Source organism: Physella acuta, unplaced genomic scaffold (assembly GCF_028476545.2).
Source record: "Physella acuta isolate Inbredline_101_S28 unplaced genomic scaffold, ASM2847654v3 ptg002387l, whole genome shotgun sequence".
Lineage (NCBI taxonomy): Eukaryota > Metazoa > Mollusca > Gastropoda > Physidae > Physella > Physella acuta.
In genome coordinates, this window is record NW_026733876.1 from 12,633 (window position 1) to 27,002 (window position 14,370).

The following is a 14,370-nucleotide window of genomic DNA, read 5'->3' on the forward strand; positions in this document are numbered from 1 at the left end:
ATATATATATATATATATATATATATATATATATATATATATATATATATATATATAGGGGGAGCAAAAAATTCTTTATGTTTTTAATTCTAGTTCCGTCACTAGATCAAATTCAAGGGGCCATCATAGTGACAAGTAATACTTAATTGTGTTGGAGGAATATTTTCATATTTCTATTGAGAACAAAAAACAAAAGAATAATCTAAAATCTAATCATCTTTTTATATCGAGTATGTGTGTGTTTGTGTCTGGCGTATGTGGTGTGAATGTAAAGTGTATATGTGTGTAACCCCCTTAAAAAAATTCTCGTAGATTTCTAAACGTCGACCACGATTACATTTAAAGCACAAAGTGTTGGGAGTCGCAGGGGACGGCAGCACGAGTGGAACACTGCACCAAATTAGATTGTCTCCCTTAATGGCTGCAGTACGATGGCGACGAGATAACTCGTGCACTCACTGGATGCACTACAATGTCTGCATCGTTGAGGTCTGTACGAGCCGTCACTCTGATACAGTAGAACATCCACGACGTGATAAATAAAAATATTTTAAAAAATGTATGACTTGATATTGAATTGATGGTGGCGTGTCGAGTATAGCTCGATGGTGTACTTGTGTGGGTTGATCTAAAGCTTATCTTAGAGTGGTGCAGGGGAGGCAGAGTCACCCTCACCCCATCCCCCGCCCCCACCCCTCCCCCACCCATTAACAAACGTGTCAATAGAAAGACAAGTTGTTCTGAAAATATTTTGCACAACTGACCCCAGTGGGTTGTTGTTGTCCCACCCCTACAATGATTATCTGTATGTGTATAGTACTGACATGGACGGAGTGGTCTAGCTGAAGAGAACTGGACTGCTAACCCATAAGTCTTGGGTTCAAGTCAGTAGACCGTCCCAGCTCTGATGGATACCTAAAGGCGGCTGGGCATAGTGCTGACCACACTATCTCTTCATATGCTGAGGTCACTGAAACAGTTGAACTCTACTTCACTTGCCCCGTAGACCGTCAGGTTTGAAAGGGAAGTTTACTTACTGTTTTCAGTGTGTTAGAAATATTCATGTTCCGTTTTGACAAAATTGGCGTCTTTTTTACTTTCTCGTATATACGTAGTATAGAGAAAGTATTGTAATCGTGCAAAAAAAAAAAATCGAGATTTTTACAAATCTCGACGTTTTACACCTCACTGATACGGAAAAACATAATTTTGCAATCTTGTCCGTATGTCTGTGTGTGTGTGTGTCTGTGTGTCTGTGTGTCTGTGTGTGTGTCCGTGTGTAAACACGATAACTTGAGTACCGTTACAGCTAGGTTGATGAAATTTCATATATAAGTATTATATCAAAATCGTAGATCCGTATCAACTTTTGAGCGATTTCCGACAACCGGAAGTGGTACTTTTCCTACTTTGAATTTTTTAAAAGCCTATAACTTGAGTACTATTTCAGATAGATAAATGAAATTTCACATGTAAGTAAAAGATCTAATTCTCTACCTTCTGTTAAATTTTGAGTAATTTCCGTTGACTGGAAGTAGTAATTTACGCTACTTCCGATTTCTCAAAAAACTAATGTAAATTTTAAAAGTACTAATAATATTGCGCACTATTATGCGCTTTTTACTTTCTCGTATATACGAAGTATAGAGAAAGTATTGTAATCGTGCACAAAAATCACTTGAAATTTTAACTATTTTCACCGTATTACACCTCAGTCCTTCATCACATCCGAAGTATAGAGGACTTATTTTAATCGGGCAAAAATTATCAATCCAGATTTATCAAAATTAAAAGGTTTTATGCGTATTCCAGTCTGAAAAACTGGGCTTTGCAATTCTGTCCGTATGTCTGTGTGTCTGTGTGTGTGTGTGTCCGTGTGTAAACACGATAACTTGAGTACCGTTACAGCTAGGTTGATGAAATTTCATATATAAGTATTTTATCAAAATCGTAGATCCGTATCAACTTTTGAGCGATTTCGGATAACCGGAAGTGGTACTTTTTCTACTTTGAATTTTTCAAAAGCCTATAACTTGAGTACTATTTCAGATAGATAAATGAAATTTGATATGTAAGTAAAAGATCTAATTCTCTACCTTCTGTCAAATTTTGAGAATTTTTCGTTGACCGGAAGTACTTATTTACGCTACTTCCGATTTCTCAAAAAACTAATGTAAATTTTAAAAGTACTAATAATATTGCGCACTATTATGCGCTTTTTTATTCGCGTTCACTTGGTGTGCAATTAATTTGTCTACGAGATTTTATTCTATTTTTAAAACTTTAAGTATTTAAAATGGATTAAAAATCATGTCTATAGCCCGAGTTTCCATCCCCTGTTATTTTATATAAGAATATTCGAGAAAGTTTAGGGGAGATCACTCCCGGTTTATTTTATTTGCGTTCACTTGGTGTGCAATTAATTTGTCTACGAGATTTTATTCTATTTTTAAAACTTTAAGTATTTAAAATGGATTAAAAATCATGTCTATAGCCCGAGTTTCCATCCCCTGTTATTTTATATAAGAATATTCGAGAAAGTTTAGGGGAGATCACTCCCGGTTTATTTACTTTCTCGTATATACGTAGTATAGAGAAAGTATTGTAATCGTGCAAAAAAAAAATCGAGATTTTTACAAATCTCGACGTTTTACACCTCACTGATACGGAAAAACATAATTTTGCAATCTTGTCCGTATGTCTGTGTGTGTGTGTGTCTGTGTGTCTGTGTGTGTGTCCGTGTGTAAACACGATAACTTGAGTACCGTTACAGCTAGGTTGATGAAATTTCATATATAAGTATTATATCAAAATCGTAGATCCGTATCAACTTTTGAGCGATTTCCGACAACCGGAAGTGGTACTTTTTCTACTTTGAATTTTTCAAAAGCCTATAACTTGAGTACTATTTCAGATAGATAAATGAAATTTCACATGTAAGTAAAAGATCTAATTCTCTACCTTCTGTTAAATTTTGAGTAATTTCCGTTGACCGGAAGTAGTAATTTACGCTACTTCTGATTTCTCAAAAAACTAATGTAAATTTTAAAAGTACTAATAATATTGCGCACTATTATGCGCTTTTTTATTTCACGTTCACTTGGTGTGCAATTAATTTGTCTACGAGATTTTATTCTATTTTTAAAACTTTGAGTATTTAAAATGGATTAAAAATCATGTCTATAGCCCGAGTTCCCATCCCCTGTTATTTTATATAAAAATATTCGAGAAAGTTTAGGGGAGATCACTCCCGGTTTATTTTATTCACTCACATGCTACCCATAAATCCTGACTACGCACCAGTCTACAATACAGACATAGTTCTACTTGTATTCTTTCAATATACCGTAAACACGAGAGGTAACTGATTAGTTACACTAGAACATTGCAACCTTTTCTGTCGAGAGTATTCGCACCTTTAACACATCACGTACACACTTCTAACACGTGTATTGAAAAACTTCACCAATTATAAAGTAGTTTAATCATTTTAATTACAAAAAAAACATATTCTACTTGTATTTCAGCCTAACTACAGTAAGAAGAAGACACTTAAACCCAGACAGTAATTTCACCGAACGCTCCATCCAGCTGGATTGACCATCGGTCAAGCGGTTGGTGTTAATCTACAGCCAATTTCTTGAACGTCCCGACCAGGCCGTCTTTGGCCACGCCCCCAGCGCTCTCTGACTCCGCCCCCTGTCCGGAAGTGACGTTCATGTCCAGGAGTCCGAATTTGGCGTCCTCCTCAAACTGCTTGTCGTACTTCAGGATGACGTCACACCAGTCCTGGAGCAGACGACAGAGAAATGTAGGTCAACTGGATGATTTCACGTGGAATTATTGGACCTCGTTTTGATATTATTAGCTAACGGGATTTGGGAGACTTTTATCGACATGACCTATTTATATTTGATTGACAGCCACAAGGATGTTCTTTTAAATAATGTTCCCGAAATTGGTCAGCACGGCCTAGCGGTAGAGAGCTATACTGCTAACCCAAAAGTCTCGAGTTCAAGTCAGTAGAACGTCCCTGTATTCACCAACCTCTGATGGGTACCTAACTCACTATAGTGAAAACAAAGGTGGCTTGACATAGTGCTGACCACATTATCCCCCTGTATGCCGAGGTCATTGAAACAGAAAAACTTCGTATAAATCATGTCGACGAATAGGACAACCCCAGAGTTTCTTCCAGTTAATTCTACAACGGGGATTCCGCCCCGCAGCCACCCCCCATCCCCCCCCACACACACTCCCCCGAAAAACGGTTAATAGAGAGAACATCTATAACTGAAATATCACTTGACCTATTCAATTACTGTAGCTATGCCATTTAGTTTAATTGCTGACATAATGACATAATTATATGCCGTAACAATTTTTTTTTATTTTTTAGTACTAAAAACATTTTTCCTAATAATATTCATAAAATAATGTCTTTCTCTTGACAACTTGATGAATTATTTAAGTAAACGTAGCTAGGAGGACAATTTTGTCATTTCGATAATGACCTAATGACCTGCCCGACCTGCCTGACCTGCCTGACCTACCGTATCAGTGACGTTTTGTTTGGTCCCGCCAAAAGATTCCGGAAGTAGCTCGGGGTCGATGTGCTCGTGTAGGCTGGAATATCTGGTGCCATGGAAGAATATCTGCAGATACCGGAGGTCAGGGGTTAAAGGGTGAGACGTCACGGGAGGTCAGGGGTTAAAGGGTGTAACCTCATGGTAGGTCAGGGGTTAAAGGGTTAGACGTTATGGGAGGTCAGGGGTTAAAGGATGTGACGTCACGGGAGGTCAGGGGTTAAAGGGTGAGACGTCAATAGAGGTCAGGGGTTAAAGGATGTGACGTCAATAGAGGTCAGGGGTTAAAGGATGTGACGTCAATAGAGGTCAGGGGTTAAAGGATGTGACGTCACGGGAGGTCAGGGGTTAAAGGGTGTGACGTCATGGGAGTTCAGGGGTTAAAGGGTGTGACGTCAATAGAGGTCAGGGGTTAAAGGATGTGACGTCACGGGAGGTCAGGGGTTAAAGGGTGTGACGTCATGGGAGTTCAGGGGTTAAAGGGTGTGACGTCACGGGAAGTCAGGGGTTAAATGGTGTGACGTCACGGGAGGTCAGGGGTTAAAGGATGTGACGTCAGGGAAGGTCAAGGGTTAAAGGATGTGTCGTCACATTCGATGACTATGAGAGAAGAAACAGACATGCGCATAGCCGAGCCTTGACGTAAATATTGATCAAACTATGGATGTATGGCACCCAGGGGAGGGGAGGTTTTTTTTATGCTCTGGTCCAGGGGTCGGCAACCTGCGGCTCGCGAGCCGCATGCGGCTCTTTTGATATCAAGATGCGGCTCTCCAGCTCCTTGAACAAATACTAATAATCTTAATAAAAAAATAAAATATATGACATAAAAAAATGTTAGTGGCTCTTTAAAGCCAGGAAAATTTTGAAAATTGTGACTTTTGGCTCTTCCGCTTCAAAAGGTTGCCGACCCCTGCTCTGGTCAGATCAAGGAATGGTCAGATCAATGACTGGTCAGATCAAGGAATGGTCAGATCAAGGACTGGTCAGATCAAGGAATGGTCAGATCAAGGAATGGTCAGATCAAGGACTGGTCAGATCAAGGAATGGTCAGATCAAGGACTGGTCAGATCAATGACTGGTCAGATCAAGGAATGGTCAGATCAAGGACTGGTCAGATCAAGGACTGGTCAGATCAATGACTGGTCAGATCAAGGAATGGTCAGATCAAGGACTGGTCAGATCAAGGAATGGTGAGATCAAGGAATGGTCAGATCAAGGACTGGTTAGATCAAGGACTGGTCAGATCAAGGAATGGTCAGATCAAGGACTGGTCAGATCAAGGACTGGTCAGATCAAGGACTGGTCAGATCAAGGACTGGTCAGATCAAGGACTGGTCAGATAAAGAAATGGTCAGATCAAGGACTGGTCAGATAAAGAAATGGTCAGATCAATGACTGGTCAGCAAGAAATGGTCAGATCAAGGACTGGTCAGATCAAGGACTGGTCAGATCAAGGACTGGTCAGATCAAGGAATGGTCAGATCAAGGACTGGTCAGATCAATGAATGGTCGGATCAAGGAATGGTCAGATCAAGAAATGGTCAGATCAAGGAATGGTCAGATCAAGGACTGGTCAGATCAAGGACTGGTCAGATCAATGAATGGTCAGATCAAGGAATGGTCAGATCAAGGACTGGTCAGCAAGAAATGGTCAGATCAAGGACTGGTCAGATCAATAATGTGTCTGATCAAGACGTCTAAAGAATTAATTATTAATATAACTACGTTCTTATCTAATATATAAAGCTCAGTTCTGTATGTAATGCATGTTTGTCGTTGGAATTGTATGAATTTAAGTGTTAGAAAATTATCGTGCGCATTTGTCTAAATTTATGAGCTAAAAAATTACTATTGAAAGTGTTGGGAAATCATTTTCATTTTTCAAATTATAGTAATAATTGTCGGCATGTTCATTTAACACAAGTTTTAAAAAATATATCATCTTTTACAAAAATTCTAATTATGTCTTTATTTAGTCCTATAGCACCTACTTCCCTTTGATAAATTAGGAAAACACAATTACTTCCCTTTATAAAACCATTGCATTTTGTGGAAAAGTATTTACTTTTTAATTACTTTGTTTTGGTGTTGGGAAAAAAAAATAATTACATAATTAGCGGGGATTGATCAAGTGCAAATGTTGTAGGTATTTTACGGATAAGCTTGGAGTATTATAATTGTTCATCAAATTGAAACAGGCGCGTTCGTTTAAGTGAGTGCAAAAGACTATGAATAAGTTGGGGTACTATAGTCGTTCATTAAGCTAAAACAGGTGATTCCGCCCCGGGCGTTTATGTTCGCGTTGGTGTTTTCTTTGTGTTTAGGTGGGTTTGCGTTAGTGGTTGCGTTTTGATTTGGTTCGTTTTTGTTCTTTCTTTTTTCGTTTTTGTTTGTGTTTTTTTCTTTGGGTTTGTATTTGTGTTTTTGGTTGGTTTTGCGTTTGGATTTGGTTTGTTTTTGTTTGCTTTTTCGTTGTTGTTTTTTGTTGGTATTGGTGTTTGTGGTTAGGTTTGTTAGGTTTTTGTTTTCGTTTGCTTTTTTGTTTGTTTTTTCTTTGTGTTTGTATTGGTGTTTGTGGTTGTGGATGAGTTTGTTTTCTTTTGTATTTGTAATTGTGTTAGCGTTATGTTTGCGTTTTGTTGTTTTGGTTGGTTGTGGTTTGGGTGGGCAATGCCGGGTTTGTGATGATTACTAAACACACAGGTAATGGTCTTTAACAGAAAGGTTTTTCACAGAAGCCAGAGCAGGGCCTGGCCGGGACGGCTAGTGAAAACATAAAAATTGTGATTACCTAATCACATATATAGCCTACTGAGGAAATATACATCGACTTCTGTAAGGTTTTGAAAGTGTAAGCACTGGCTATCAGGATATGAATAGGATCACTAGCAGTCAAGTAGTGCAACAGTATCAACATTTTAAAATACGGGACCCTAAAATAAGGGACCCTACAATACAGACCCGTGGGTAAAGTTGTCGCTAGGGTACAGCCACACCATCACCTACCCTGTCTAGCAACTTCTGCTTGAGGAACGGTTTAAAGAGGCCAAAAATATTCCCGTAGCTGGCTGGTTCGTTCACGATATGGACAGCCTTAAGCCGGGCAGGGAACACGTCCTAAAGGTTCAAAAATGTCATTTACTTTATATATATATATATATATATATATATATATATATATATATATATATATATATATATATATATATATATATATATATGGCATATATATAATTACATATATGTACACAGATATATATATATATATATATATATATATATATATATATATATATATATATTATATATATATATATATTATATATGTGTGTGTGTGTATATATATATATATACATGAAATTTCAAATGTATCCGATTTTTTACCCCTCTTGTGTGGAGATGCGATAATTTGAACAGAAACAAACATCAAAGGGAATTAACCCACTAGAAACATTCATCAAATGGGAGATAACTAATTCAGGAGTTGCCCTACCTGCCAGAGGCGGCACATCCTGCGGGCGAACGAGGGCGATGTGTGGGCGAGGTGGGACAGCGTGAAGCCCGTGTAATCGATGATCAGAGTTATCCCGTAAACTTGAGTGGTCTCCTCCTGAAATGGCGTGATTTAAACTGTATCCGGTTTCGGTTTTGAGTTGTTTGCAACTTCCCCTCAGTAACACTAGATTTAACTGTCTATCTTTGTTGCTAGAATATCAAACGGCTTAGCTTCGTTTGGTCTTTGAAGTTTTAGATTTATAATCGTATTTACTGTTCATGTTTTTTTAAATGGATTTCTCGCTGATTCACTCTTAAAACATCGACATCAACATAAATACCCCTCCCTCTCTCTTTTCTCTCTCTCTCTCTTTCACACACACGCACACACACACACACACACATCCTCTATATTGCGTCAAAGAAACTAAATTTAGACTAAAATTAGACTAAGCACATGAACTGATCGTGTTTCACCAACTCCTACTTGAAAGTTGTTTTTATTTTGTGCCTACCCAATCCCAATACATTGTTTCTTTTATTCTACTCCATTTTAAAAAAAACAACATCAAGAACGGTAACTCTATTTATCGAGTAGTTTCCCTTTTGGTTTAATGCTATGAAAGCCAGGAATTCAAGAACTGGTGTACTTAGGTACATTAGTCATTCGTCTAGTGCGAGTAAACACTGAGTTATTTTTCCTTGATAGAGTTGTTTCTCTTGATAAATTAGATTTGGTACAAATAATAACGAATTTCAATCGATTGGTTTGTTTGTCTGATGACTTTTGTGAACTTGTTAATAGTGGTGTCTAGGTCATCTAGGGGTAAGATATGTGATGGTGAGGCAGAGGTGATCTGGTGGTGATACTAAGATGATCTAGTGGTGATACTAAGGTGATCTAGTTGTGTTACTACGGTGGTCTAATGATAATACCACGGTGCTCTAGTGGTAATCGATTACTGTACAAAGGTGATTGGGTGGTGATACCAAGGTGATCTGATGGTGATACCGAGGTGATTAAGTGACTATACAAAGGTGATCTGGTGGTGATACCAAGGTGATCTGGTAGTGATACCAAGGTGATTGAGTGGTAATGCCCGGGTGACCCGGTGTATAGTGATACCAACCTCGGTGATCTTGCGAATGGTGATACAGTCGGCCTTGATCAGGTCGAGCTCTGAAAACCTCGAGTAGTCCCATTTACCTGTAGATGGAAGCAGACGATAGATTGTGTACTGACATTAGTGTACACCTGTACTGTGTACACCTGTACTGTGTACACCTGTTCAATTTACACCTGTCACGTTTACAGCTGTTAATTGTACACCTGTGCTGTTACACATCACAAGTATAAACCTGTCAAGTATACACCTGTCAAGTATACACCTGTTATGTTTTCATTCTAGAATTTGAACGCGAAACAACTACAATAATAATTTGATTAGTTCAAGTTGGTAAAAAAAAATATTAAGGACTGGTTTCTTCATAACCATAGTACCTCATGAAGGTCTTACTGTCATCTCTAGAACCTTAGTTACCTGTCTTTAAAAGAAACTTTTAAAAGCCCTTACCTGTCTTCTCTGGGACCTAACCTGTCTCCTCTAGAACTCACTTGGTTTCTCTATGACCTTCCCTATCTTCTCTAGGACCTTACCTGTCTTCTCTATGACCTTACCTGGTTTCTCTAGCACCACCGACGCCCCCTTCCTGTCACGGATCCCCAGGGGTGTTGTGTAGCCACTTTCAAAGACATGTCGGACACAGATCGGCTTCAGATCTGCAAGTGTTGGTTTAAACGTTTTCAGTAGAAAATTACTGCACATTTGGCTGCAGGCATGGCTTGTTTGGCTGCAGCCATATGTGAAATGAAGGTGCTATACTCTCCCCGTGCACACCTCCCTATGTGTGAATTAGAGGTGGTTTACCAACCCCTAAAAACATCCCTGTTTATGTGAGAGAGTGGAGTTGTACTTCCCCTAAGTGTGAGAGAGGTGGTGCACCCACCTTGAACACCTCCCTCGTGAGAGAAGAGTTATACCCACCCCTAAACACCACCCCGTGATATGTGTTATACCCATACCTAAAAACCTCCATGTGAAAGAGGTGTTATACCCACCCTTAAACACCTCCCTATAAGAGGTGTTATATCCACCCCTAAACAACTCCCTGTGAGAGGTGTTATACCCACCCTTAAACACCTCCCTATAAGAGGTGTTATATCCACCCCTAAACAACTCCCTGTGAGAGGTGTTATACCCACCCTTAAACACCTCCCTATAATAGGTGTTATACCCACCCCTAAACACCTCCCTGTGAGAGGTATTATACTCACCCCTAAACACCACCATGTCAGAGAGGTGTTCCACCCCTAACCTCCCTGAGAGAGGTGTGTTACCCACCTTTGAACACCTCCCTGAGAGAGATGTTGTACCCACCACTAAACACCTCCCTGTGAGAGGTGTTATAACCAACCCCTAACCTCCCTGAGAGAGGTCTAGTACCCACCTTTGAACACCTCCATGTGAGAGAGGTGTTATATCCACCCCTAACTGTGAGAGGTGTGGTACCCACCCCTAACACCTCCCTGAGAGAGGTGTTGTACCCACCTTTGAACACCTCCCTATCGTCCCTCCTGGTGGTGTAGTAGTTTAGAATGAGCTGGAAGGTCAACTCCTGGTCAAACTTCCTAGCCCGCAGGAATCTCAGCAGAAACACCGTGTCCGTCCTTGCCCTCAGTCCTGCAAGTGGGCAACTTTTAGTGGGGTCTTCCGTATATAAATTTATTTATGCTTTTTTTTGCAGACCCCCTACCCCCTTGGCGACACCCCACCCCTACTCACAAATCGTGAGTAAAAGCCCCGTCATCTTAAAGTTGTCATGCTTTTGCCTTTTTCTCAAATACCAGTCATTTCTTTCTTTTGATTTAATATTTATTTAGCAGTTGCATTTCTTTAAGGGGACATAACCAGATTGTGTTTATTATGCGAAAATATTAATAGAGTTGATTCCCTTAACAATTTTTAATCTGCAGATTTTGAAAGTTTGAACTTATCGGTCTATGGGAGGTAATCAAGTTTTACTGCATCATTTTAAGAAAAACATAATCACCTCCCTTTTCACATAAATCTGTCGTGGTTTTTCTATATGGGTCTTTAATAAAACCTTATTTTATGACTACTCGGTGTGTTATAGACGCGTTTGGTTGAGTTTCATTCAAAGGCTGGAGTCTACCCAGCTCTAATGGGTACCGGTCAGGAGCTGATAGAGTAAAGGGAGATTAATATAGTGTTGACCGCACGCTGAAGAAACTGAAATTTGACCGTAGGTGAAATCTGTAAGCTATAGTATTTTATTTTACTCACACATTCATTTGATTCATCCAAACAGCAATTCTCAGTTTTTGGTTAAATTGAAGCTTTTAACTTATTTTGTTATAAAAGACAAACTTTAAAATGGTAACTATTTTTATAATTAGCCTTACAAATATATCTTAATTTATATTTGAATAAGTGCTTGTCATTTTATGAAAATGAATATAATTACACTAAATAGTACTGATACGTTCTTGAAGGAAATAGTTATAAACATAATTATAATTATACATTAATAAAGGACAGAGCTATAAATATGGACATTGTTATACATCAATAAAGTACTTAATTATAAAAATGTAGTTATATATAGTTAGATTTTTATGAAGGACATAATTATAAAATAATTATACATTTTTGAAGGACATAATTATAAATATAATTATACATTATTGAAGGACATAATTATAAATAAAGTAATACATTAATGAAGGACATAATTATAAATAAAATAATACATTAATGAAAGACATAATTATTAATGTGAAAATAACAACAAGGCCGGGTGTAGTTGGGAACCTACGATCTAGGAAACTCTAGTCTCGCTACACGTGCAGTCAATTTAGCCATGCAGTAAAAACTTGACTTGAAGTATGAGTGCTTATGACCTAAAGTATACGGCAAAAAATCAGCCCAACCGTTCGAATCCAGAAAACGGGAATTTTGTTTTCCTAAACCATTCTAGACGGTCATAAATTAACAAAAATTAAATGGATTCACTAATTAACTGAATTCCCTAATTACCTGGGTACTTTTCCAGCCTCTGACGTAAGGTTTTGACCTCGATGTGTCGCGTGCTGGGGTCTTCGTTCAGCTCCTCCATCGCCACGCGCAACGCCTGCTCGTCCAGGGGACATTTGTATTTCTCCTCCGTTGTCATGGTAACCAATCAACAACAAATGTCGCCACTGTTTTTAAAACGCGGGTCAAATCCTTTGGGGGAATCCAAAAGCTGTTAAAGAAACAAACACATTTGTAAGTTTTCTCTTCAGTCTGATCATCCAGCTAAAGTATGAAAAGTTTAGTTTTTAAAAAAAAACTGGCAAGCTGTTTTTATGCTTGCCAGTTAAGAAAAGAAAGCCATACGGTTGAGGAGATGCAGTGTCAATGTGACTTGTCAATTAGGACTTGATATGTTGAGGTGGGGTGGGGGGGGGGGGGGGGTGGCGGCATGTGAAGCAGTTATTTGAGGAACGGGAGGTGATGGCTTCGTTCTGGTGTTCATAAATATCACGTGACCAACAGGTCAAGGCAGGTCATCGAGATTTAATGACCTGTCATCAAAATAGTTTGGACATTGAAATCGATTGTTTATAATATACTGACGTATCAGGTGTTTGGTGTGTTATTAATTTCCTGGTGAAAGTTGACCCATTGAGTTGTTTGAATCACGATGGAGACATTTCTTAATCAGAATGTTATATTTTTTAAGGGACGTAATCTTTGAGGTATAAAAACAAAGGGACACAATTAATCATTTGATATGCAGTAGGGAAAACAAATCGGGTTGTTTTTTTTAAAGTAACTTGCATTTTAAAATTAAGCAACCAAATAACTAAGTTAATTTTTACTGCATACAAACAATTAATATTTATTTATTTATTTTATGAAGTAATTTATTGTTTTGTTTTGAACAAACTTTTAAAAACAATAAATTGTTAATGCACTATATACAAAAAACAACGTACCTGTGATTGTGTGAAAACGATGCTGTCTGCCTTGAATATCAGTGTTGGCGTGTTGGGGGTGAGTTGGAGGGCTGAGCCGTACTGTCATTGCGGCAGACACGCCCAGCTCGAGATGCTGGCACGAAGGTGGTTGTCCGTCAGCTCCCACCGTCAGCCGGGGTTTGATGACGGTGTGCGGGGCTTAAACCTAACCTAACCCTAATAGATGACTGACACGTTGAATCCTTGTGTGTGCGTGAGTGTCTGTGTATGTGTGTAAATCAATTTGCGTGCTTAAGCAAATCTGTATCTGTGTGTGTGTGTGAGTCTTTGTTTCCCCGATTCTGTATCTGTGTGTAAGTGAGTCGGTGTATCAGTATTTCTGTGTGTGTGAATCTGCGTTTTTGTATCTGTGCCTGAAAGAGTCTGTGTGTATGTGCAGTAGCGTAGCGAGGGGGGGGGGGCGGGGGGGGACATATGTCCCCGGGTGCCGAGGTTAGGGGGCGCCAAAATGGGTTGGAAAAATAAATTGAAAGGTTGAGGTGGTGCAAATTGAAAGTTTGAGGGGGGTGCAAATCAAAATCTCGAGGGGGGTGGTGCAAATCAAAATCTCGAGGGGGTGGTGCAAATCAAAATCTCGAGGGGGGGTGCAAATCGAAAGTTTGAGGGGGGGGGTGCAAATCGAAAAGTTTGTCCCCGGGCGCCGGGAAGGGTCGCTACGCCTCTGTGTATGTGAGTCGGTATCTGTGTTTCTGTGTTTTTGTGTCTGTGTTGTTTACACGTGTCGCGTCATACCTGAATACTGAAGCTAACCGATGTATCCGTACACGTCATTACAGTGTGGACACCTGTGGACTACCGTGGACACCTGTAGACACCTGTGGACACATGGACACCTGTAGACACCTGTGGACACACGGACACCTGTAGACACCTGTGGACACATGGACACCTGTAGATACCTGTGGACAACCGTGGACACCTGTAGACACCTGTGGACATCAGTGGACACCTGCGGACACCTGTGGACACATGGACACCTGTGCACCGCTGATGGTGTCTTCCTGCATGCCATTGCTTGTGTTTCAATATCTCGTCACACACATACACACACACGCCCCACACACTTACACACTCCCTCTACCCAGTCCCACATCACACACATGCACTCCCACAAGCACACCACACACTCGCCCAACACACAACACACACCTCACTCCACCCACACACCCCACATACTCTCGT

The 14,370-nt window shown here is 39.6% G+C and overlaps 1 protein-coding gene across 1 annotated transcript; it reads right to left on the minus strand.

Moving 5' to 3' along the window:
- Positions 1-3,586: 3,586 nt before the first annotated feature.
- On the minus strand, positions 3,587-12,408 carry LOC131933175 (alpha-tocopherol transfer protein-like). Its single transcript, XM_059289967.1, has 8 exons — positions 12,203-12,408; positions 10,694-10,825; positions 9,763-9,864; positions 9,215-9,291; positions 8,083-8,199; positions 7,596-7,706; positions 4,554-4,655; positions 3,587-3,789 (listed from the first exon to the last, which is right to left on the minus strand). The coding sequence occupies exons 1-8, from the start codon at positions 12,336-12,338 to the stop codon at positions 3,622-3,624; spliced, it is 945 nt and encodes a 314-aa protein (XP_059145950.1). The 5' UTR covers positions 12,339-12,408; the 3' UTR covers positions 3,587-3,621.
- Positions 12,409-14,370: the final 1,962 nt, after the last annotated feature.